The sequence below is a fragment of the Equus quagga genome, chromosome 4 (assembly GCF_021613505.1).
Source record: "Equus quagga isolate Etosha38 chromosome 4, UCLA_HA_Equagga_1.0, whole genome shotgun sequence".
NCBI classification, from domain to species: Eukaryota; Metazoa; Chordata; class Mammalia; order Perissodactyla; family Equidae; genus Equus; species Equus quagga.
Window position 1 is genome coordinate 31389893 of NC_060270.1, and position 26756 is coordinate 31416648.

General features: G+C 38.8%; 1 protein-coding gene across 2 annotated transcripts in view; it reads right to left on the reverse strand.

Annotated features, from left to right (window-relative positions):
- CCDC50 (coiled-coil domain containing 50) overlaps positions 1-26756 on the reverse strand; it is a 69344-nt gene that overhangs the window by 20898 nt on the left and 21690 nt on the right. The window contains exons 2-6 of one of the 2 annotated variants that reach the window (XM_046657915.1): positions 20630-20692; positions 19644-19770; positions 15400-15490; positions 6760-6877; positions 1324-1851 (exon numbers count right to left, since the gene is read on the reverse strand). In XM_046657915.1, coding sequence (XP_046513871.1) covers positions 1324-1851; positions 6760-6877; positions 15400-15490; positions 19644-19770; positions 20630-20692 — 927 coding nt within the window. The remainder of the gene's footprint in view (positions 1-1323; positions 1852-6759; positions 6878-15399; positions 15491-19643; positions 19771-20629; positions 20693-26756) is intronic. The other variant, XM_046657916.1, reaches the window with a different exon arrangement.

Sequence of the window (26756 nt, forward strand, 5' to 3'; positions counted from 1 at the left end):
CTTTTTGGCTTGCCTTATTAAGCCTCTGAGGCTCAGATCCAAGCATAAATCTCCAAACATAAAGCCTGAGGCAAGAATATTTGTGGCAGATACTCAACATGGCTTGCTGAACTGAATTTTCATTTTCTTTATGACCAAGTCCTTTAATAATTTAAGGGATTAACATGATAGGAAGAACAAACCTGAATCTGCAACCCAGAAACCAGTTTCCAGACCAGAGGTCAGAGGCATAGGTTGTCTGGGCAACAATAAGGAAGAAATTAAGAACAGATACCTCCCTGGTTTCCCAATAACCTTTCCCAATAACCTTTGCATCTCTGTAAAACTTCAGTTAAGAGTAAAAGAGAATCAGGGAGATGAGTATATCTAATTAAAATACCAGACAGGGTAGTGCTACGACTTGCAGTGGTACAGCCGCAAGCAAAACATCACCACAGCAGTTTCCAGACAAGAATAGAGAGAACCATGACTGTGTCAATGATGGACTTCAGAGTTAAACCTCTGAGATGCCAGAAATTTGAGGCTCAAGTCTAATATTCACCTCATTCCTATACAAGTACCAAGAACTTACCTGATATCGGTACTTTAGAATGCCAACTCTAGAGTTGGGGTCGAAGGTTAGATCATAGAAAGTACCTTAAGGCAATGGTTTTCAACTTTTGAACACAGAAGAATCACCTCCAGGTCTAAAACACACCCAAATTACCAGGCTGCACTCCAGAGATGATAACATATGTGAGATCAGGAATCCGCAATTTTTAGGAAACAGCCCAGCTGATTCTGACAAAATGGACTAAGGCCTATAATTTGAAAAATGCTGTCTTAAGAGATTGACTATCCAATCTCACTTTACGGATGGGAAAGATGAGGTCAAGAAAATCTAGTACTTCCAGCCCTGCTGGTCTTCTAGTTAGGCAAACAGTATGAAGGCAGTGTCACCAGATCTTCTGGGTTCACTGAATTAAAACCAGAAATTCAGAAGCTTTGATTTTGTGTCAGAATCTCTGACGTATGGTCTTGGCAAATGAAGAATTGTATCTGGGATGGGCACCTCCACTGCAGTCTGGGGCTGAAAGAACCTTGTAAGGAATCAGCGTATTCTTTGATTAGAAGGCAGAAGGGGAAGAATACAAACATTTTCCTTCTTCCCATGGACTTGAGATTAAGTAAATATCTTTTGTAATATTTGGCTCCAGGATACATTTCAAAGCCATGAGCACAAACTAGAGAGAAAGAACAGGTTGCTTAAAATGCTTATTAAATAAATTTGTTTGTACATATGTACACGATACCAGGACTTCCAACGAGATTGTCCTTTATTACCTGTGTCATGAAGTTGGAGCCGTTCCTCACTCTCCGAGAAGGGAGGAGTCCCGGGCCTGTGTTTCCTTTCTCTGTGCTCACCTTTCCCACGGTCCCTCCCATACACAGCTTCCTTGCAGTGAAGCCCTGCTTCCTGTGGGGACTTGGGTGAAAGTGGGTCTTGGCTTCTGGACTGTTTTTCCAAATTCCGAGTTCGATGGCTACGGTTAGCCTCCCAGTCATCACATTCAGCGTTCAAAAACACCTCACCACTGATCTTAGGAAGAGGAGGTCTCCGAAGCCTCTCATGATCAGACCGTTTCCTTTTATGCTGCTCAGTGTTAATTCGGGGATCATCCTTCATTTTACCCGAGTTAGAGGAAGACAGAGATTTGTCTGATGAACAATGTACTTCAAGCTCTTCCAAGTTCTCCAGTGGATGTTTTGGTTTCTTCTTCCTCTGCTTCGCAGTCTTTTCTTCATTTTGGAGTCTACAAGATCTTGAGGATCCAGAACCCAACTCCCTTGCCCTCCTTGACCGTAGCTGGTCTGAGTGGAGGTGGATGGATGTGAAAAATAGAAACGCAGGTTAACTGAATAGAGTATGAACTCACTCCACAGGGGAGAGACAGGGCCCAAGTTGAACATATTTCAAAATGGAGAAGACTACTTTTTCAACTTAACTGAAAAAAGGGAATGGGCATTTACTGGAATGTTCCATGTATACATGAAGGATTCTGGGTACATAGGAAAAAGGTAAAAACTAAAATAAAATTAAGTGGAATAACTTAAATCTGAAAGACCTTGATCATGATTAGGGAAGAGTTACCACAGTACTTTAATATTTGCCAATAACAAAAATTACAGCCATTAAATGTTAAATTCCACTTACAAACCAATTTGGAACTAGTATGTGGGGGAAAAGTGGGGATTAAGGGAATCTTATAAAACAGAAAAACACTAAGCTGTGTGATTCCAGCCAGAGGCTTTCGAACATTCTTATTGGAAATAACAATAAACCTCTATCAGAATGTTGCTAGTTTCCACTTAGTTCAGAGAAATGATTCACAGATTTTAGTATTCCTCCAGCCTCTCCCCTTAGGTGGCCAAGGCAAATATTCCCAGCCATATTACAGTTCACTGTAGAAGAGGATGGAGTAGAGGAGAATTTTAAGTGAGTAAATGCCCCTGTTATCTTTGGATAACTCTGCTCTCTCAGTCTTACTTGAAACTTGGCAGAGCAAAAATATAAACAGGGAGCTGGCCTGGTGGCATGGTGGTTAAGTTCGTGTGCTCTGCTTTGGTGGCCTGGGGTTCGTGGGTTTGGATCCTGGGTGCAGACCTACACACTGCTCATCAAGCTGTGCTATGGTGGCATCCCACATACAAAGTAGAGAGGGATTGGCACAGATGCTAGTGTGACATCTCAAACAAAAGGAGAAAGATTGCAACAGATGCCAACTCAGGGCCAACTTTCCTCACAAAAAAATAAATAAATAAAAATAAAAAGGGATGCCACAATGGAATACATAAAATGGAGTCACTTCCTAAATACATTTTAAACAACTTTATGATATTGTATTCTCTGTATGAAAATACAGTATGTGCTAAATATACAAGTCCATAAATTTAATACAAACCTCAAAAATGGCACATAAATGGGTGCTTTTGAGGCCTCATTTAGGCACAAGTGTACGGTGAAAACAAAGAAAATTAATACACACTTTGCAAAAGCATATTAACATTTTCTAAAACTTTTAGTGCATTTTGGAAATAATAAAAAGAAATCCTAATTCCCTGGAAAATTGCTAAGACAGCACAGATATGTTCCCTGCTGGAATTAGCCACTTGCTGAACTGCCTTTGAAACAGCTACCCTAATTTGATGAGACTTAAAGGAAATAAAGGACTATATGCATTTTCTTAGTTTTTAGGGATTTTTGTTGTTGGTCCTTTGGTTTTGTTTTGCTTTGGGGTTTTTTTCTTGTTGGGGAAGATTCACCCTAGCTAACATCTGTTGCTGATCTTCCTCCTTTTGTATGTGGGCTGCCACCACAGCATGGCCACTGACAGAAGAGTGGTATAGGTCCACGCCCAGGAATCGAACCCAGGCCGCTGAAGCAGAGCGCGCCAAACTTAACCACCAGACTGGCAGGGCTGACCCATGGGTTCTTTTTTTTCAAGTATGTTATTCCTAATCTAATAAAGAAATAGAGGAAGGGGAGATTAGTGCTTAAATGCATCACTGATGCCATAAGCTTCTCAAAAACTTTAAGTTGTTTCCTCTTGAGCTTTTCAGAAGAAAAGGAAATTTGCTTCAAAGATGACATTTAAATTAAAATCTCTCTTCCAGAAAGTATTTATCTTCATAATTTGTGGTTAGATTTATTTTTTTACATAAAAGCAAACGTGAAACTGAACAATTACTCTCCGTGATAAAAAAGTACTCTTTTAACAAAACTATTATTTTAAGTGAATCTTGACAACTGAGAAAGAATCAATTGACTACTGCTGTGAATCAAAATAATATTGAGCAGCTACTTAAATGAGGACCACATCCAGGGAACAACGGTTTACAGTGTGAATACTAAACGTTCCCAGAGAGCAGCTGCAAGAGTGAAGTCCGCCTTTAAGCCCAAAAGAAACGAGAAGGGTTTTGTTTTCAACATGGATTTGTGAGGCTATGATTGTTTTACTGTTGTTTTGATTCTTTCTAAAAAGTTAATTGATATTAGCAGTTTAGCGAAATGTGTTGCAAGAATTAGAACAGAGCTGTCACTACATTTTCACAGAGTTGATGGAAAAAAATACTTATTGTCTAGTTCATTTGTGATATCTTTAAACTTGGGAAAGAAAGAAAAAAAAAAAAAGACAGGGGTGGGGGAATCTGTGTGAATCCTTTAAAACCTCGTCCAGTTCAGAACTGAGACTTGTATGTTTCTTGAGACCATGTTATTTGGCAAATATAATTCACTTCATTGTAGCTAATACATATACATATGTAAACACACACAAATGTATATGTACACATTTTATTTGTGTGCCTCCATGTTTGTCTTTCAAAATAAGATGATTTCTGTTTAGATATACAAAATTCTATGCTATACACACATAGCATTGATAAACACAAAAATGGTACTTTAAAGTTTATGTCTTCATCAAAATTACATTATTTGATCTTCTCAACATCCATGTAAAGAATGTATTTTTATAATCTCCATTTTACAAATGAGAAAAAGGTTTAGAGTGATTATAGCAGATAACTTACAATTGTGCTGAAGGAGGGGATGGAACTTGAACCAAGGTCTTATGACTCAAAGACTTAAAAAAAAAACTACTAATATGCTTGCAATACATGTAAGTGGCTTTGAAAGAAAAACATGGATTCACAAATGAATAAGATATACCATTTCAGTTGATATAAATCTAACAGATGTTTTGGGTAATTTCAAATTTTTAGAGAATTTATAAATGATTCTTTTAAAAAGATCAATTTATGACAGTGTAAGTAAAATAAAAGCTGAAAAGAAGACCATTTCTGTAATGATATACTGTGATTATTATGTAAGTAAGGCAAAAATCATATTATGCACAAGACAGAGAAGTACAATTAAAGACTATCCCTTATGTGTTGGGAAAGGACCACTGCAAAGAACATAAGGATTACTTCGTAAATATGAGCTGAATTATAAAGTGGCTTCCGCGGAACTCAACTTGGTCTAACTCAAAGGCATATAAACGAGGATCAAATGCTCAGCAGCACAGAATCTCTCAACAACACGACTGAAGGGAATTTCCAATATTTACATGCATGTGCTCAGGAGGTCACTACTTCCTATTCCTAATCCCCCCCAACTCCAAAAAAGTGGCATACACGCCACTCTAAATTTATGAAAGCAGTTAAAATATATACAGAATTGATTTTTTTAACTTTTAGGTGACCCTGAAAAACCACTAAACTCTTCACATAGTCTCCTGCCCCCGAGATATGAATCAGGATGACAGCATTCTGGTCAAAATAACCAAGTTTGAGTCCTAATTCAAGTTAGTGTAAGGTTTTAATAGAGGAAGGCTAAAATTACTACTTGAGTGTACTTAATTACTTGCCATCCTAATGTTTTTATAGCCTGAAAAGTTTAAAATAGTTACTTTCATTGCAGTGAGCATGCCTCTAGAGCAGGATTAAAAATAAAAACAAAAACACCACACCACATTTCTAAGATTTAAATTAAAGCTGAAGAGTAACTCTTTACCTTCTGGTTTCTAGTATTGCAAAATATGGCAATAATTTTTCTTTTTAAATGATGTAATACATGATTTGATTAGAAAAGCCAGCATAAGGAAAAGGGCTATCAAAACAGAGCTGAGCATTTTACATATGGAAGAAAAACACATTAAGCAATAAATAGAGAATCAACCTGCTTACTAATTATGCCAGAGAGCTGAGTTCTACTGAATATGACAAATTTAGAACAATGTGACTGGAAAAGACTGTACTCAAACTATAATAATCCTAACATCTAAGTATAAATTCCTTTCATTCTACTCATCAAAGACAAACATTTACCTCTTATAATGAAATTATAGAAAAGCAATTGATAATTAGTTTGCAAGAAAACTTTGGGATCACTAACCTTAAAATCTTTGCTCTCTAGGAGCTGCCTTTAGATTTTATTTACTTGGTCTCCAAAGTATAGTCTCCAAGCTGAACAACAATAAATATTGACTCTAGAAACTATAAGAAATCTTTCCTTTGACAGATCTTTGAAAAGGACTGAACAATACTTGCAAATATTCATTTCCCAACACACTTTATTAAGAATCACCACCACCACAATTGCCACCACCATACCATCACCACCACCACACTGCAAAAGCAGGGCCTCGAGAAGAGAAACTTGGAAGAACTCCTCTACCTCAGAAATTTTTCTATATGATCATCAAATAGCAAAGAAAGCATCAAGAGCAAAACATGAAGAGAGAACCTTAAAATCTAATTTTATCATCAGCAGGCTAAACCATTGGCCTAGATTTAAAAGACAAGTATTGAAAAAGAGCTTTGTTATCCAGTAATTGACATATAGTGTACCTTCTTTATTATTTGTGCCAGCCCGCTGCTTCAAACAGTACTGCCCAGACTTTCTTGAGAAAGATCAAGCCCAGAGACTCATCTGCCATTTTCCACACCCCAGTTTATATGCTTAGAATGTAATACAGCATTCCAAGTGACAATAGCACAAAAGAATGCATGCCAAATCTTACAAAACCATACTCAGCTTCTAACAGCCGTAAAACTGCCTCTAGTCATCCAACTAAGGAACAGATAAATTTATTAGATTCAGATAGAATTCTGCTACAAATTAAATGGGCCCTCAGGTCACTTAATGGATGAATTTAAAAAGGGGTGTTTTGCAGTTGAGTCTAAGGATAGAGTAGCCCATGCTGTAGGCACTGTTACCTCCATCTTCATAATAGTAACTATCTCCATAAGCATTGGCCCCGGACGATTCTGGAAAGTGTTTCTTTCGTTTTTTCTCTTCCTGTAACTCCTTTTCTTGCAAAAGGCGAGCTATGTCCTGCATACACAAAGAGAATGGAAATAAATATTACGAAAGAATAAATAAACTCCACACAGTGATCCTCCAGGTCAATGGTTCGACATTCTATTGCCAAGCTTTTGTGGGCTCTGTCTACAGCTCTCCAGACTTTCTGGCATTAAGCTCATGCTATCCAAATGCCACAGAGGGCTGCTCGACAGGAGAGGCTCATGATCCAGATGAGCAAGAAAGGCTTTTTTTAATTGAAATTTAAATCTTACTCAATGTGAAGACATTCAAACCTAGTATTCCTAAAGCTAGTTATACAACAGAATTTTAAAATACATATTTGTGGGCCCTTTTTCCAAGATGATGATTCAGTCATTCTGGATGGGGAAGAGCAGAGTAATCTATAAAGCTTTATAAATTATATTTATACTTTTAAAACTTTTTAAAAGAATTCTTCAGCTGATTCTGAATTAGCTTTGCATTAGAATACCTCTGTCTTAACTGAAAAAGAGAAAGTTTTCTTCCTATCTTCCCCTGTTTCATCTCTAGGCAAGTTTTTACCAGTTCCTAAATGATGAATAACATTCCGACCCTCCCCATTCTATCACCCACGAAAACAAAGCTATACATAACTACAACACAAATAAATTATAAATGGCTTAAAAACAGGGTAAAAATGTATATAGGAGTACAAAAAGAGGCAATATTATTTCTGCTTAAATGAATTAGTGCAAGGTTTTGCATTCGTTTTAGGTTTTGAATAAAGAACTGGATTCCAATAGGCAAAGTAAGGAGACTAAACAACATCAGCAAAGTTATGAACATTTTAATGGGCATCCATCTAGGAAACAAACCAATATACTAATTAGAATGTAGGATGTGCGGTGTTGCAGAGAAAGATGAGACTAGAAACACAGTCTGAGGCTGGATAACAGGCACTCCTTAGAGACAATCGTACGAAGTCTAGAGTCTACAACGGAAGGGATGAAGAGTTACTAAAGGTTTTGAGCTGGAGAGTGACAGTGTTCTGAATCTGAAGATGATTTCTAAGCAAGTCCAGTAAAATAGCACACCAACTTTGTTCACATACACTTTTTTGGAGAGAATGTCCCTAGCTGTCACCAGATTCTTAGAGATTGTACAAATATGGCAACAATATTCACTTGTGCAAATGGCAATAACCATCATACGTAGTCTGAGGTGTTTGATTCTTCATATTTATAACAAGGAATACAATGATAGCTCAGTGGTGAGTGATGGAAATCTTGAAGCAAAAATCTATTCTTCCTTTTGCAATTTTTTGAATAAGTCAAAATGAAGAATATACTGACTGCAAGGCAAACTTACAAAAAAAAGGTCACCTGAATGAATCAATTTCTTTCATGTCAGTGGAGAAAGAAGTTGGATGCTGAGGCTAGGTAAATCAGCCACGATGATCCACATACTCAGCTTTTAATGTTCATCAAAATAGCCTTACAAATCTGACTTTATGTTAAATAAATGCCTAAATTCAAACTTACACATATACTATTAACATATTGCCTTTAACTGATTTCTATGCTGGAAATTTCTCATAAAACTGTGTGAAAGAAAGATATATAAACATCTAATAAATAATCTATGGGAAAGCCCATGCTATAGTGTCACACACTTAAGTGGGCATTGACAAAATGCTGCATCTCAGAATGAGAGGTAAAGAACACAATCCTACTCAACACAAGTACAATTTCATGCAAAGAAATTTGAATTTATAATACTTTGATGGAAAAAATTCCCCTAAATCTGAAAGTCAAGATGATTTTGTTCTCCTTTCCAATTCAAGCCAGAGATCTTTTCGAGACAGTGGGAGAGAAATATTAACTACTAAAATGAATTTCTTTGGGCTTCAATTCTTTATCTATACAATGAAGAGTTTGAACTACTTAAAGTCAAAAGTCCTGACTCCCTGATACATCAGATTTTGATAAATCTGTATAACCAGGGGCCAAGCCCATGTGCCAGTTTCATGACATTGGTGTCTTATAACATAAATGCAAAACTTCTCTGAGTTGTCATGTTTACTAAGCACCCAACACCACATTTTCCTAAGTGGTTTGTTTTATAGAATACAAAAGATTTCCCTTGCTATAACTGAGTAAAAATATAAAGGAAAATTACCAGGTCCAACTGCCAGCAGAAATTATTAAACTACACTCCAGGGACCTTGTAATTGCTTTCCTGCCATTGAATTTAGTCCTAAAGAATACATAGTAATAAGCTGTTTTCTTAGTGTGAAGAACCAGGAGAGAAACAAGGATGACGCTCCTTCTTTACAACACATTAGCTAGTCAAAGGAAGTGCTTTTAATCAAGTAGAAAAATAATAGTCAAAACGTGTTATGCACCTTAGCACCCAAAGCTTTTGCTCTTTTAAGCTCTCAGAGCCTTTTTAAAATTATTTTTTGTGTGTGTGAGGAAGACTGGCCCTGAGCTAACATTCGTTGCCAATCTTCCTCTTTTGGCTTGAGGAAGATTGTCGTTGGGCAAACATCTGTGCCAATCTTTCTCTGTTTCATGTGGGATGCCACTACAGCATGGCTTGAGGAGCAGTGCTAGGTCCGTGCTGGGATCTGAAGCTGTGAACCCCAGGCCGCCACAGTGGAGAGTACGAACTTAACCGCTACGCCACTCGCCAGCCCCTCTTAGCACTTTTTTGAGTAAGCTTCGACTGGGTGAGAGGAAAGGCTGGCTAGGCTTGAGGAGTGAAAGGATAAAGGAGTCAAAGAAAAACTGATGCTCTATTATAACTGTGGTTGAACCCAAGTTAGTTCTCCTGACTGCTTCCCAACATTACTGTGGAAGGAGTCCAGTGAGGTGATTTCAGTATAAAGCATTTCCCCTGGAACAGGCTAAAGATGGCAATTCTTAGTCACATGCTTGGATGCAGCTCAGTCCCCCTGACATAAACAACCTCCTTGCTCCTCAGCTTCCTTCCTGTGAAAAGTTATTCTAGAACAGCAGTTCCCAAGCCTTGTTCCTGAGAACAGTGATCTCAAGGGTCTCCAAAAAACACAAAGCATTCAATGGAAAGCATGTATTACAGCTAACTCTTTAAAATACACAGTAGCATATTTTATAACTTTGATAAAAGAAAAGAAACCAGTTACCCTGTAACCCAGGAATTGCCAAATATATTTTGAGACAGAAAACTTTTTTCCACATAAAAAATTTAAACCTTATGGAATTAGTGTTCCACAAAACAAAATCTAAAAGAATTTATAAGCCCTTTGAAGTCATTTTCAACAATGTTTTAATTAATCATATAGTGGGCTTACTTTGGGCTAATATGTAGAAATAAGTGTTACACAGAAGAGTTTCCAATAAACACATTTATCAGAATGAGAATTTACAATTATATCTCATCTCTCCCTTGTCTGTTATCCAAGCTCACCCAGCTGTGGAAAATTTGGAACTGTGAGTGTAAGAAAGGACACAGGTAAACACCTCTAGAATGCCAGAGGAAAGTCATTTTAATGAACACATAGATGTACTGATGCACTTCAGTGGGCCACACATCCTGCTAGAGACCTGAAGAGACAAGACGTGTGGTCAGCATCCTCACAGTTCTTATCTATTAAATGTCAGAAGCAAAATGATCAGCAGAACGTAAGACAGGCAGAGTGAGGGCTCTAAGAGGGGCACACACGCAAACCAGGGCCGAGGAGTCCACGGGGGCCTGGCACAGCTTTCCCAAGGAGATTACAACTCACTGAGCCACGGTGTTGGATTCCTTCAGGTGTTTTTATGGTTTATATGATTTTACATCAGGGTTACTTCTCCCTGAAAGTTTTCACCTCTATCCTACAAAGAAAGTGAGTTTCGAAATGAGGAAATCTTCGGTATAAAAACAATCAAAAGGAGATCTGAAAATGTGATATTCAAATGACTGTCAAAAAGAATCAAAAAAGGAAACTTATTCCATTAGATTGCTAAACTTCTAACTGGCAATTACTGTAACATCCAACACAGTAAGGAACTCAAAGCAGGTATAATCCTGAAAGGGTTATAAGACAAGAAAACAGGATAATACCAACTCTATGAATGTAAAAACATCAATATAACTAGGAAAAGGAGAGAGAAGAATTTTCTCAACCAAAAGCCTCCCTCCCTCTCACTTCCCCTTTCTGGCCATATATGTATAAACTTTTTTTTTTGGTGAGGAAGATTGGCCCTGAGCTAACATCTGTGCCCATCTTCCTCTATTTTGTATGTGGGACACCGTCATAGCAACGGCTTGGTGGTATGTAGGTCCATACCTGGGATCTGAACCCGCAAACCCCAGGCTACTGAAGCAGAGCAGAAGAACTTAACCACTACGCCACCTGGCTGGCCCCTAAACTTATTTTTTAAAGCGCCAAAACAGGAAATTTCTTTTTAGTAGCTAAAATGTATTGCTATCTAAGCTATTCCCAAAATATTAGCAGCTTATATACTCTTTTAGAACATGAAATTCTAACCATCTTAAGAACACTATGAAAAGCATCATGGTTCACACTAGATTAATTTTTAATGTAAGTTGATTACTAAGTTTATCCCTGAACAGTTCATATTATAAATGGTTTCAAATCATTGAACTAGTTACGCAGACTTTTCATAACATTGTCGGCCATACTAATGTTTACTTAAGCAAAAAAACATATTTTTCCTTAAAATAATTGCACATGCACATAAATTTGGACCTACGTTCAAAGACACATATGTATACCTATAGATATTCACATACACACACAGACACGCAGTTACTTAGAGTTTTATGTAAGAATAACTAAGTTAAATGAACTAAACACATTCCTTGGCTTTATTAAACAACACTGAAAAATGCTTATGTTGTGACCAAAGAGAAAGATCCCACTGGAGTTAGTCCACTTTCCTTAATTACACACTCCTCAGTCCAGTATTCCCAAAGGCTACAAGCCCCTTCAATAGGGTGCCTAGAGAGAAATGCAACTACTATTTTTAAGACATTGAGTAAAAGAATTTTTAAAAAATGGAAGGGGCCCTGGCCCCATGGTGTAGTGGTTAAGTTCAGCAGGCTCTGCTTCAAGGCCCGAGTTCGCAGGTTCTGATCCCAGGTGTGGACCTACACCACTCATTGGTGGCCATGCTGTGGTGGCAACTGACATACAAAATAAAGGAAGACTGGCACTGATGTTAGCTCAGGGTGAATCTTCCTTAGGGGGGAAAAAAAAAGCACTACTTTCCTTACATCTGTGCTCTGTTAAAAAAAAACAATAAAATGATATCACAACAAACTCAGAAATGCTAATTCACCCTCACAAAGTTGTATAACTCTACTTCTCACATACAATGTTGTTCAGAAAAAACATCTCTGTCCCAAGAGGAAAGGGGCCTTAGAGTCTACATCAGGTTGTTTTGGGGGATTATAAACTACCCAAGAGAGTTGACCCCAAAAATCTCTAAGAAATTTTGGTGAAAATCCAGAGAGGAATTTTCCACAGCCTTGCTGCTAAACAAGAACTTATTAGGTAAGCAGACTCTACAAGGAAGTAGAAGAATGGCGAAAAAATAAATAAAAAAGAATTAGGACAGTGCATGAGTAACAAGCAATGCTTTTTCAAGAGTTGGCTAAAAAAATCAGCATTCTTGTCTCAGTTTCAGTCTCCTCTATGAGGCACCCTGGAATAAAATAAACAAGCATTATCCTCATCCTTCAGAGACATACTCTACTAATGCAAATTTTCTTCATTTAATATCAACAACATACCAGTCAGCTGAAAGTCACATTTTTCTGCAATAAAAGAATATCTTGGCACAGCAGCCATCTTCTCATCTAAGCCATCGGTTGAGAAATCAAAAATCCTGAATGGAGCTTTTAAAGGCTACTCTCGGTAAATCTCCACAACTGGCTGTCTCATTTAATCTCTCCACTGCACTGGGAAGGGGGACATTCAGCAGCTCAAGCAGTAACGGAGGGCAAGGTAGGGGAGGCCTGGACAGGCAAGGGAACAGAAGATCCTCAGATCCCACCACACTGGAATACACTTAAGTCTGTCTATTGCTCCCTCTTTCTGATTTAAGCACACATCTCTCTCCAAGAGAAATCGGAGTTGCTATAAAGGGCAGAATGGTGGGGAAAACACTTGGCCAGAAAGCCAAAAGGAAGGAACAATTATTAACTTCATAGGCACCAGAGGCCTTATACACATGATCAATCGCGTTTAAACCTCCCAACAGCCCCTCAGGGTATGTACCATTATCATGACTTCTCCAGTTCAGAACCTGAGTTCCATGTGGTTAAGTGAGATGCTGAAAGTCCCAGCTAAAAGTTAAAGAGCTAAGATTCAAACCCAGGGCAGGCTAACTCCAAAGTCTGCATGTTTTATGTTGTCACAGTAAATCTAAGGCAGAAGCACTCAGTCAGGGGACCTGAATTGCACAGACATTTCTCTAGTATCTTACTAGAGCTTGACACCAGTCACTTACTTCTTCAAGACTTAATTTCTTCATCTGAAAAATGGAGTTAATCATTACAATGCTTACTTTATACAGTGTTACCATGAGATTATTGTGATTGCTATTTAGATTCTACAGGCCTAAAATAAAGTGTTTTGGTTTCTCTTTCTAGCCTGTTTTTCTCTGAATGGGGGAAAGAAAATCACAGGACACCAGCAGCATTTACAAGAAGCCAACTTCATTACTCCATTATTTTTAAAATAGAAGCTTTCCTGTCTACAACATATAATCACTTCTTTCAGTTCCCAGTTTCATCCCCAAAGCAAAGTCTTGACTATAAAGAGGCAACACATCCTGTTGTAAGAAAGAGCTCCTGTATTGATAACAGGAAGGATGGAAATTAATCCCTAACCCTTACTTGCAGTTCTGATTATCACATAATCATGATTTGTTTTCTAAAGAAACGGCTAAATAGACTCATACCAGGTGTCTCACCCTCACCTGGCACTGAACAAGGAGTCCTGGAGGAACGAGCATGGTTCAGTGGGAGCTGCAGTGTCTGTGGGCCAGCTTACTGATGACCCTGATCACATCTATTTAATAGAGTAATCATACATGCCAGTTTGCCCAGGAGAGTCTCAGTTTATGTAAAAATTAAAAGTGCCCTGTTTAACCCTGAAAAGTGTTTCTGAATATACAATAAATCATATGGTCATCCTACTATTAAAACTGATAAATCATTTTCTTCCTCATTATAAATCAAGACAGTGGCCAAGAACAGCACAAGACAGTGTGAAAGAAGGGAGACAGAGAATGAATGCAAATTGAAAAGAAATTGCAAGAAATTCTGGGGCCAGCCCCATGCCCAGTGGTTAAGTTCACGCACTCCCCTTCAGCGGCCCAGGGTTTCATCCATTCGGATCCTGGGCATGGACACGGCACCACTCATCAGGCCATGCAGAGGCGGTATCCCACATAGCACAATCAGAGGCACTCACGACTAGAATATACAACAATGTACTGGGGGGCTTTGGGGGGAAGAAGAAGAAGAAGAAAAAATAAAAAGAATATTGGCAACAGATGTTGGCTCAGGTGCCAATCTTTAAGAAAACAAAAAAGAAATGCTGAAAACATAAAACAAAAGCCAGTAACGGTTAACTGCAAATTCAAGACTTCTTACAAACCAGATATTATTGCTAATTTTAGTCATTTTCAACTTTAAAAACAACACAATTTAAAAATATATACAGGCTCAAACAGATTAGTTGTTTGAGGCAGCATATCATAGGAGAGTGAAACCATCAACAAAAAAAAAAGTGAGACCAACGACAGCTCCTGGCCTCATACTGACTACTCCTGGACTCCTGTTCAGGCTACACTCAAGGTCTGCTCTCTGAAGTTGCAGGAATAACTCATAGACAGACACCCTGTATTAGGGGGAACAGTGTCCCCTAAAAATTCATTTCTACCAAGAACCTCGGAACATGACCTTACTTGGAAACAGGGTCTTTGCAGATGTAATTAGTTAAAAAGAGATCACACTGGATTAGGGTGGGTCCTAGATTCAATGACTGGTGCCCTTAAAAGAAAACAAAAGGACACAAAGATACAGGGAAGAAGCCCATGTGACAATGGAGGTAGAGACTAAAATGATGTAGCTACAAGCCAAGAAATACCAATGATTGCCAGCAGCCACCAGAAGCTAGGAGGTAGCAAAGAAAGATCTTTCCCAGTAGGTGGCATGGCCCTGCCAAGACCCTGACTTCAGGTTTCTAGCATCCAGAACTGAGGGAGAATAAATTTCTACTGCTTTAAGCCACCAAGTTTGTGGTAAGGTGTTACAGTAGCCCTAGGAAACTAATTCACACCTTATGTCCAAGTACCCAGCATCATCTTTAGGACTTCACCACTTACGCAACTGGTCAAGAGGCAATAAACAGTGGTCCATGGAAGGCAATCCTTAAGTCTCTTCACCCCAGGGGAGGAGAATTCTGCTGCCTATTCAGCAACCCTACACTGAGCCCAAGAATACAGAAAGGAATTGCTCCAGACCTCAGCAGCCCTTCCTCTATGGCATGAGGAGCGCTAACTAAGTCCTACCTCATCCTTCTTCTCCTGAATGCGTCGTCTCTCTGCCTCAATAGCCAGCTTCTCCTGGATTTCCTGAGCAATTTCACAGTCTTGTTGTTCACTGAAAAACAAAGGTGAAAACAACATGAATAAATAAAGGATTTTTCCTAAAAATAACACAATTTAGTGAATACTCACTTTGAGCCAGTAGGTATTTTTATTTCATTTAATCCTCACAATAACAATACAACAGGGTTGATATTGTCACATCTTATGATGAAAAAACTGAGGCCCAGAGCAGTGAAATCATTTCCTTGAGATCACAGAGAAAATGAGGGGCAGAACCAGAATCTGATCCCCAGACACTACAATGGAATGCTCCAGGCTTTTTCCACACCACCATATCATCTCACCCTACTGGGGCCACTCTACTGAGACAGGAATGTTTTCTCAGGATTCTGCAAAGGACATGTAGACCGTGACGTGAATGTCCACGAATATCCAAATATGTATAAAGCACACAGGAAAAATTTGGGAGCAAGTTCACTAAAATGTCAATAATACTGCAGTCACCTACAGGTGGGGGTATGACTCCAAAAGGATTTTTATAAGTTTTTTAATTCGGTGTATTTCTTTTCAGTTTCAACAGTGAATACTTATAAAATCATACTTAAAAAAAAAACCATATTCCCCAGTTCTGGTTCCCAACAGAACCTCTCTGGCTGATGCCCGTTTTTGTAATACTCTGGCCACCAAATGCTGTAAAGAAAAACCAAATGCTGTAATACCACTGCTACCATACTTTTGTTTTGTTTTGGCATTTATGCATTCAACAAAGATTTAAACAACACCTGCTATGGTCCAGGCACTATGCTCAACACTGAGGATACAAAAATGAACAAATCTTCATGCTGTACTCAGCAGCTCACAATACATTCTGATGGGAGAAACAAGAAATCACCTCGGTGGAAGAAACAGATCCTTTAAAACAGCACCTTTAAAACAGCAGTTCCAACAGAAAATGGGGTTTGGATCTCTCCAAGATGCTATAGAATATGCCCCTAGGTGAACAAGTCTTCTGTTTTTAGTTTTCAAGAAAAGCCAACAGGCACTGTAAAATTCTAGAGCGCAATGGCTCTGGTGAGCCAACCTCTACACAAAACTGGTAGCGACGAAAGATGAACACAAACGTGCTTAGAGTTTACTATCTAAAAACATTCTGGGATAAAATTACAACTGTGATTTATATACACAGTTTGCTTGCTAAACAAATATATCCTCTTATTCTCCCCCTGCTAACTGAACTTAAAGTACTCAATGAGTCTCAGTCTTGGTTGTATATTTACATTGAATGGCAGTCTTTCGTAACTGAAAAGTGCTGGGGGTGGGGAACACCCTAACTTCTCTGGAGGAACTGAAACCCATATATTCAGTACTAACAAAACCGAGGGGATGAAAAATTACTCTCACTTATATAAGGAAAGGGTCACTTTCAATGGTTTGAAAATAGGTATATGTAGGTGAAGGAGATGTGCGTCCACACAGGTGTGTACGTCTGTGTGTGTGCACACAAGACAGAAAGGAAGGAAGAGAATGCAAGACAGAAAGCACAGGCCAGAAGTGGTAAGACTTTCTTAGAATCAGCAGGGAAATCACTGGACAAGAAGATGTCTGCAAGATCTGATTTCTGGTCCTGCCACCGATAACCAGTGAATGAAGCCCTGTCATGTCACCTTATCGGCTATAGAAGTTTTTGGACTTAATGACTTCGGATTATGGGTCTAATATTTTAGGACTCTCCACCATCTAATCCAAAGAACTGAAAATAAATAAAAATCTACTCAGAACAATTTTCATTTATATATCCTCTTTCCATTCACTTATTTCTAATAATTAAGAATCATACACAAAATCACAGTCTTGGTTTTCAGACTTGTCTACCTGGACCTCCCAAACTAATGTAAAACCCACACAGGAGTAAGCAACGACGAAGTCCACGCAGGGTGACAACTGGGAGAAGAAAGCAGGAGCAGAGCAGAGAAGGCAAATCCAAATGAAATGTTAAATGTCAGAAGTGACACAGAAGATGTATCTCCTAGCACAGAAAATAAAGAGGTGAAGTTTAAGCTGAGCTTAATTATTTCAAACCATATATCCAAGAAGGGCCAGTTCTAACTCACTCAGCTAATTATACACAATTTGGGGGAAGCAAAATCTAGTTAGAAAAGAGTAGTTAAGAATTGGTAAGCCTGACTTCGGACAGGGGATGCAGGATCCAGACTGAGTGAAAAGTTTCAGTTCATTAAAATCTACAGCACTTCATCCTTCCCATCATGTTCAGCTGTCAAGATTGCCAGGGAGTGAAAACTGAAAAAATTCCTTTCTAGCTTACTTATTTCGACCAGGAATGCCTCAAAAACCCTGAAGTCCTAGGCAGAAAAATAATACCTGGTTCTGCTCATCTAGGACCTATAATCCATCATTCTCCAAATCCTGATTTACATTTTACAGTGGTTTGTCTTGATAATCTCTGACTAACCTTATGACACTATCATTACCCTAATTCAGGATCTTTAACTTCTGCAACAGTCTCAGAAGTGGCCTTCATAACAGGCAATAATTTAGAACTCTAGAATGTTCTAGCTCTGGCTCTCATCTTAACGGTGTGACACTGAGCCTCCACACATCTCAAATCTCTCTGTTCCTCTCTAACTCCATTAACATTACCCTCAATTCAGGCCTCATCGTCTCCCTCCCCTCTATATCTCTCTCATCCTTGTCCTCAATTCAAACCTCCTCATCATTTCTTAATTTGAACACTGCTCAATAGCTGCCTTCAATCTTGCCCCCTCCAATCCTTTACTTACCCAGCACCCAGGGTAGGTCCCAAAATGAAAATCTAAAATCCTTCAATGGTTCTCTATTGTTTATACTATAAAATCTATGAAACCTACATTCCTCAACATAACTTACATGGCCTTTAGGTCCAGCTTTTGACTAGTTTGCTGGCCTCATCCCTGACCTATACCCCCAACCATACTCTCCACTCCATCAATACTGAACATTGCGCAGCTACCATGAGATTTCAGGTCCTTTTACCTCTGCCTTGATGCATGCTACTCCCTTGGGCTAGAATGGTTTTCCCCCATTGTCACTACAAGTTCCTAATTAACCATCAAGGTTCAGATTAAATATATCACCTGTGTTGGTTTACCAGTCTCCTCTTTCATAGGTATGAAATTTACCACTCAATTCTCTGCGCCTCGTACATGTATCACTAGATATGGAGTGCTCCGAGTTTTTTCCCCGAGACCCTTAAAGGTGATGGCTATGTTTTATTCACGTCTGTGGTCTCCAGTGCCTTTCATGGTGTCAGGTTTAGTAAGAATAAATAAGAGTATTTATGTATAAAATAAGGAAGCTGAACAAAATGATGAATAAAGTCCTCTCTACCAATAATAAAACAGAAAGACAAACTCTTCTCAAAGGCAACAAAAATGACAGCCTTTCCTGTTTATTTCAACACGGCAACTAAAGTAAACTGAGGGATCCCTTCACTTCTTCTTTTAACCTTTCCTCCTCAAAACAGTATCTTGTGGTTAAATCCACCATTAGAGGTTTAGGTATAAGAGCTACTCCCCCGTGAGCTCTAAAACATTGAAAAAGAGTAAAAAAGTCACTGTGCTGGAAGAGACCTTAGATATGATCTTTCCATCTATCTAACCGTTAAAGGAGAAGACAGAGAAAGAACTTTTGTCAGACACTAAAATTAAGAAGAACACTGAGTATACAATTCAGAGCTTTCCAGAAGAGTCTGCCTCTACCTGAAAAGCAAGGGGTTCAAGGAAGATAAGAGCAGCAAACACAGCTAGGAAACAGTAAAGGAACCCAACATAACTCATAAAGTTCTTTAACATCCCGTATTTCACTGGATCCCCCAAACAACCTATGAGCGGAGGGGAGAGAGGTTATTTTCCCCAGGTTACAGGTGAGGAAAACAGACTCAGAGAGGGAGACCAAATGGTCAAAGTCATACAGTTAAAAGTACTGGAGTTCACATGACAATTCACATGTCCCAAAAGCTAGTAAAGTGTTCCAACAACAAAGAAAATTTTTCAAAGCAAAGAAAACTATGGAATAGCCACCACAGGATTTGTAACCTAATAGTGAAAGGAATCAGAGGGACAGACGGAGTCTCCTTCTCCGCCCTGGTTGCTGGCTCCACAGAGAAAACCAGGCCTGGTACGACTTCCTCCCATTCCCCAAATCCTCACAGGTCTTTGTAGCGCTTCTGGAGTTGAGCCTGAGCTTTCAGATCCTCCTCCTGGAGCTGCTTAGCCACCTGGAGATCATGCTGGACCAAACGGTTCCGCTGAACGTTCGATGCCAAGTGATGCTCGACTGGACAGAAACATTAAGGAGAGGAATTGTAATGCTTTGGCTTGTTAATAATAAACCTCAGAAGAAACTTAATAAAAGCTTTTCTATTAAAAAGAGCTTCACATCTATCACTTTATTTTATGCTCTCTGTAACACTGTATAATAGGCTGCACCAGACTTATTATTCTCATCTTTCCATTAAGTAAAAGAGGATCAGAAAGGTTAAGTAATTTGCATTTGGTCACATGGCAAAACAGAGGCAGTACCAGGACTTCTACACAAATATTCCAAAGCCTGGGCCAGGGCTCTTTCTGCCCTACAAGTTGCCACTCAATTTATAACCTACATTTTTCACTACTTAATTTTTATACTGACATATGAGTTAATAACTCACAAATTACATATTCACAAATATGTACTTTTGTATAAAACATACAACCTAGATTTACCTTCTATAATTATATACGTAAATATTCAGAAAAACCCACAATCTAGATGCCACCATTGCCTGCCTGGAAAAAGATTTTCTGGCCCCTGTTCTAGGGGAAGGAAGAGACCCCTGGGCCAGCCTTCTACACACCCCAGATGCATCTACACACCCCAGATGCATGGATAATTGTCTTGCCCTCCCACAACACTAAGACAGGGAAAAGGTTCAAGTCCCTCTTTTCCACCGATGATACACCCAACAGTATTCCAATCCCTGGCTGCTGTCTTACTTCAAAACACCCAGAACTTCATTCTTCAGCCAGGTGTCATTTGTCTAGACAAATCCCTCAGGAAGGACAGATGGTCTCTCCCTGTCTCACCCTAAGAAACTTGCCTCAAGCTACCATTAAAAAAGCAAACTGAAGGAGCAGGAATGAGGGCCATTACTCACTCTCTTGCTCCTGCAGGCTGTGGGCCAGGGTGTGGTCCTCCAGGACAGCGAAATCTCGGCACACTGCAGAGGAGGAGAGGGGAAAAGAAGGCAGGAAGGCTCATCAGTAGTATTTTAACATAAAAAGAAAAGGATTTTGTTTACTTCAAAAAATCAAGTGTAGTATTTCAGGACGATTAATTTTATAATTGGCAATGCACGAAATAGTGACTAGTTAGTATAAAGTTTTCATTCACAAAAATCCACGTAGCACCTGCTTAGAGCCAAGCAGAGTGTCAGAAAACAACGGTTAGCTTTAGCTCTGATCCTTGGCCTAAGGACGTTAACCACAGAATGAGAACCAGAGATCCAGAAATTCCAATCTGCTTGCATAAAGGGAGGGAATGTACTGCTGCAATAATAAAAAAGACGAGAACGTTTTGCATATTGCAGCTGAGAGAAAGCTGAGTTCTCCATGGTCAAAGAAGTTAAAAGAAATCTAGCCTATGCCTCCGTCATCTGGGGTTCAGAGGATCCTTTCCCAGAGATTGACATCCATTCTGGTGTTCTTTAAGAAAAACACACATTGGTCCCTCAGGTATGAGCAGATCTCTACTTTAAGGATAATCACATTCTTCAATGCGTCCACACCCTCAGACATGTGTTAGAACTGGTTCTCTAGGTCTCTCTAAATGTAGAGCTGCCTAAAAAGAATCTGCAAACCAAAAGACAATGGAAACCTTGGAAGATACCAGAAATCTGCCCCTAACTTTGCTTCCACCTGGACATCCAGGCAAGAGTATTTGCTGGCCTATTTTCTCAGACGGCAAATGGGAAGAGATGGTCCCCAAGGTCCATTCTACCCTATACTGCAACTGAAACTCCTGCTTCTTAAAACAAACATATACACAAAGAACTCTTAGGATGAAAAGCGCCGCTTTGTTTATTTATTTTAAGGTCGTGTAATTTAGGTAGTATGGACTTACTCTACTCCAAACACGTAACTCACACTAAAAAGGAAAATTCCCCAAACCCTCAGACTACCGCAACGTGTAGGACTCATGAAACTGTCCTCTAGGGCTTACCACAGGTGACAGATTTCTTTCTGCAGCTTTGGATTTGCCTGTGAGGATATTCAACTGAAATGGAATGAAGAAACACTCCTTGGCCATTCTTAGCACTTACGTATGTTCCCATATCCATTCACATAGCTTGTCCCTCACCGAGAGAGAATACAACAAAAAAGCAGGCAGATCTCACAGATGTCAAGATTCCTCTGAAAAGGTTTCATGATGGAGGAATCATTTTTGCCCAAGAACCATATTAAACTGAACATGACCTGTGTACGCCTTGCTCAAATGCAACTGTAAAGCCAGTAATTCCAACAGACAGTCCTGTTCTTTTACGTCAGATATATTCTCAGCAAATTCTAATAACCTGAGGCCCAGGTCCAAGTTACTCTATATTTCACAGAATGAAAGTGATGAACTAGTTAACCATCTTGATTGATAGGTGAGAAAAATGAGGGCCAGAGGATGAAAGGACTTATTAAGGCTATAGACATAGCTTGCTGGTGACACGGCTAGCAGCCAGCTTTTGAGCCAGCAAGATCACTTTCCTTTCCTGACACCAGGACACCAAGACAGCCCTCCCGGACTCCAGGTAAACCAAAGTCGGACTAGACTAAAAGGAGATATTCTACTGACTAACATGCATTCTCTACAACATTTAGCTAATTAATATTAATTACTTAAATGGCCAAGGCATGTACGGATTTAGTTCATAGAAAACAAATATTCAGAATGAATGTAATCAGATCTTGTGCAAAAGAATGCTATTTTAAATACACTGCCTTATTATTTGAAGTACTTTTATTATACTACAAAGGCTTATGCTTGTATACTAAAGTTAGTATTAATTTTAGATTAAGATTAGTTTTTTTAGATTAATCTTAAGATTGTTTTTCAAATCATGAGTGGCAGTCTATTATTGGGTCATAAAATCAATTTATTAAGTCTAGGACAAGCATTTAAGAATGAATAGGCTAGAAAATACAGTCTATATCAAACCTAGAACAGGAAACTACCGGTTGGAGAGATCTTCCCAGTTTTACATACACAAACATGTATATATGCATTACATCACAAAGTAAAATGTATCACTCTGTACATTACAGTTGAAAAAGTCTAAAAGCCACTTCAATTTATATTATTATGGCAGAAAGTTATGCCAAAACAATATATTTTATATGTTTTTAATGTGTTAACTAAAATAAAAATTATAAAGTTATTGCAGTTTTCCATGTGGATAACCATGTGAAGAACTGCAATAATTTTATATTTTTTATTTTAGTCAGCACAACATTAAATACATAATGCTTATGGAGACATACACCTGTAGTAAAAATACCTGTTTTTAACATACAGCACCGACACAAACTGAATGTAGAATAGTGGTTACCTCTAGACAGAGGAGCCAAGGGGCAGGAGTGCCATTGCTGTATATGCTGTTCTTTCTATTGCTTACAAACAAAAGAAAGAAGACTGAAGCAAATAAGGCAAAATGTTAACATCTACTAAATTTGGGTAGTAGGTTCCTGGGTTTCTATATTTTCTGTCCTTTCCGTAATGTTTTACATATATTATATTTAAACTCTATAATATAAAAATCTTTTAAATTCATATCTTTTATTCCATCAACAGCAAACAGGGCTAAACCATAAACATGAAGACATGTTAGACATATCAGAACAGGCACAAGGAATTTATGAATTACTGATTACCTCAACAATGACTCTTCTCAATGATTTCCTAATACTTAAACAGCAAGACTGAAGTATAGTCAATCATTGTGATTTGACCCTGAATCTTCCTACAGCAGAGGCTGAATTGGTACCCACAAAATATGAGTAGGGGCTGAGCGAGAAAAGAATCCAGACGATCTTCACTAACTACAAGGAAGTACACGCACTCATACGCACAGAATTGCATTGTCAATACACCAATTTAGCGCTTCAGAGTTTACTAAGAACTTCCAAACATATAATCTCATTAATACCAAAATACTATTTGCTCAATCCATAATTTCTTCTGCATCCACTCTAGCTGCTTTCAGGATCTGCCTCTGTATTCTCCACATCACCACTCTAATGCAAGTTGGACAACACTCACACATCCAGCCACCTTTGTAAATCAGTAACCAGGTAGGGAATTACAGAAAACATTTCACAGCCAGGCCAAGTTCAGAGCCTCGATCTTTCCTCCTTCTCTAATCTACTTTATTTCAAAGTAAACAGTATAAACAGTACTGATGATAAACAGCATAAACTCATTTCACTACCTTTCCCTGTAAGCACATTTAAGATGAACCACTGGACTCTGGACTTTTATCTTTCCACTTCTCAAACTTTTTCCCTCCAATGTCGACTTTCTCTCACCCTAATCTCAGGCTGATCTTGCCATTAAGCCAACCCTATCATTCTCCTTCATTCCCATCCAGACCTCAGTGGTCCTGTAGCCATTTCCCTCTGCCCAAACATTTTCCCCAAAGTTAGGGTGTGGCGGCTAAGTCTCTTTGGAACTCTAATAACCATGCAACTGCGCCTTCTTGCTTAGAAGAGCATCAACAGAAAGAAACAGACTTTATCCTTCAACTCTGGCAGGTAGATGCCTCCCCATCCAGTTGCAAACTCTTCAGGGTAGGGATCTTGGAGGTCTAATTTCTGCGCCTTCCACTCAATTAGCACTGGATGTAGCAATATAGTAAGATTTCAGAAGATGCCCATTAATAGAAAAAAATGAAGAAAACCTGGTCAATAAAGTCAAAAAACAGTAAGAGTTCCATGGAAAAAGGAAGAAAATAATGTTATGAATAGAATTAAGGTCTGCCGTTAGGATAGCATGATAGAAACTTCTAACATTTTTCAAACATCATTTAAATAAAAACTAGAAACCTCCTTCATTCCCATTAAAAGAAATAGAGCGTTAGTGATTTTTTAATCCAGATATGTATATACGTATACAATAAATTAGTTTACATTAAGCCAAGCAAGTCTCGGAAATTGGAAGGATTTATACATATATAAAGCTCCTCCATCCATTTTCCTTGAAGAGAAAGATGATTCTCATTCATCTGAGATCCCCCTAAATAAACAAATGGCATAGTAAGCAACTAGTAAACACATTTGTTCAACAAACATTTGCTGAGCTGTTTTAGGATGAATAAGTCACTTCCAAGCCATCAAGGAGGTGGAAATGATAGAAAGGTAAATAGCATAATATAATCCGATAAATGTTATAAAGATCTAGAGAAAATCTTTGCAGGCATAACAATGGAGCAGTTATGCTTGTTATGATTTGGGGGTAGGTATAAGGAGTAGGGGTGACTTGGGCAGAGCATTATCAGGAAACCTTAAAGTAGTTAAAGTACAAAATGAATCTCAAAGGAAGGTTAAAATTCCTATGGGGCGGCAGAAGGAACAATTAACTCTATACAAACTAGAAGAGGAGTGAAGAAGTCACTCCCCTTCTGTCATTCTTTTACCCACATTCCAAAACTTTCAGAAGATACAATTCTTATTTATTTATTTATTTTGAGGAAGATTAGCCCTAAACTAACATCTGCTGCCAATCCTCCTCTTTTTGCTGAGGAAGACTGGCCCTGAGCTAACATCCGTGCCCACCTTCCTCTACTTTATATGCGGGACGCCTGCCACAGCATCGCTTGCCAAGCGGTGCCATGTCTGCACCTGGGATCCAAACCAGCGAACCCCGGGGCCGCCAAAGCGGAACATGCACACTTAACCGCTATGCCACCAGGTAGGCCCCAGAAAATACAATTCTTATGACTCAATCTTTACAAGCTTCCACCCACATAAAAAAGCTTGGATTAATAATACATTCACTGGAAACTATTTCTTTCAACTGTGTCTGTATTGCCTTTTATGTTCTAGTATAATTTTGTGAATTATTCTCTCTTTGTGTAAATGCTACTAGTAGCAGATGAAATACAAACTCGCTGCTTTGAGAGCAGGGATTATGCTTGGTTTCCTTTGTTCTGCGTACATCAAAACACCCTCTATGAATGAAGATGTTCCAGACACACATTGTGTCTTGTAAAGTTTGGTAATGACAAGCAGCCACAATTGACAGTGATATAGTACTTTGTAGATTACAACGCACTTTCACATTTATTCCTCCTAACCACCTGAAAATAAACGTTTTATCAATATCCTCATTTTATTTATGAGGAAACTAAGGCTCAGAGAAATAAAGTGGCTTGACCAAGATGACGCAACAAATAAACAAATGAACTGGAAACCGAACTGAGCTCTTCTGGCCCCAAATAGTTCTGCTCAAAGAACTTTCAGAAAAAATAGGCCTATGTTTCAGTATGGCAGAAGAGTGATATTATTAACTCCTAATTAAAATAAGACAAACACGCACCAGGTACTTTAAAACTGAGGATGAAATAAAATTTAGGTATGGGTAGTATATGTGTTCAGAAGTCGGGTTCCAAGTCCCAAAATAGAGCAAGAAAAATGGGACACGGTTTAGTTTGTCTCACTATCTCCCAAGAATAAGCCTGTGGTAATCACCATAGGCCTGTGTTCACTTCTGAAAAACAAGAGCAATAAAACGTTCCTTTCATCTGCACATGCTTCCTCGGTGACCTACAAGAAAAATCCTAGGCAGGAACTGCAGAGGGAAATTCCAAGGAAAATATCCCTTTGGAATCTAACCACCTCTCCCATCTCCCTCACTCTCCCTCCAACATCAACGAGTTTCCCTCCCTTTGGAAAGACAGTATTAATGAATTTTAGATTAAGTGTCTAAGAGATGTTAAAGACAATTTGAACTAAGAAATGATAAGGTAAGCAAAGCCCTATGCCTTTGTTCACTGCCCTACGAGAAATGTCTCCCTAATCTATAAGAGTCTTTTCTCTTTATTTAAAGCTCTAATAAAACTGCCTGAGTAGAAGAGAAATGGGATGCAGGGAAACTGAACAGATCTCATTCTGATGCCAAATTGTCCACATTCCCAGCCCCAGCAAAGTTTATAATACACATACAGGGACTAAGGTGACATCAACATCACCACCACTAAGACCAATACCAAAAACACCACCCCTCCCATCACCACCACCGTC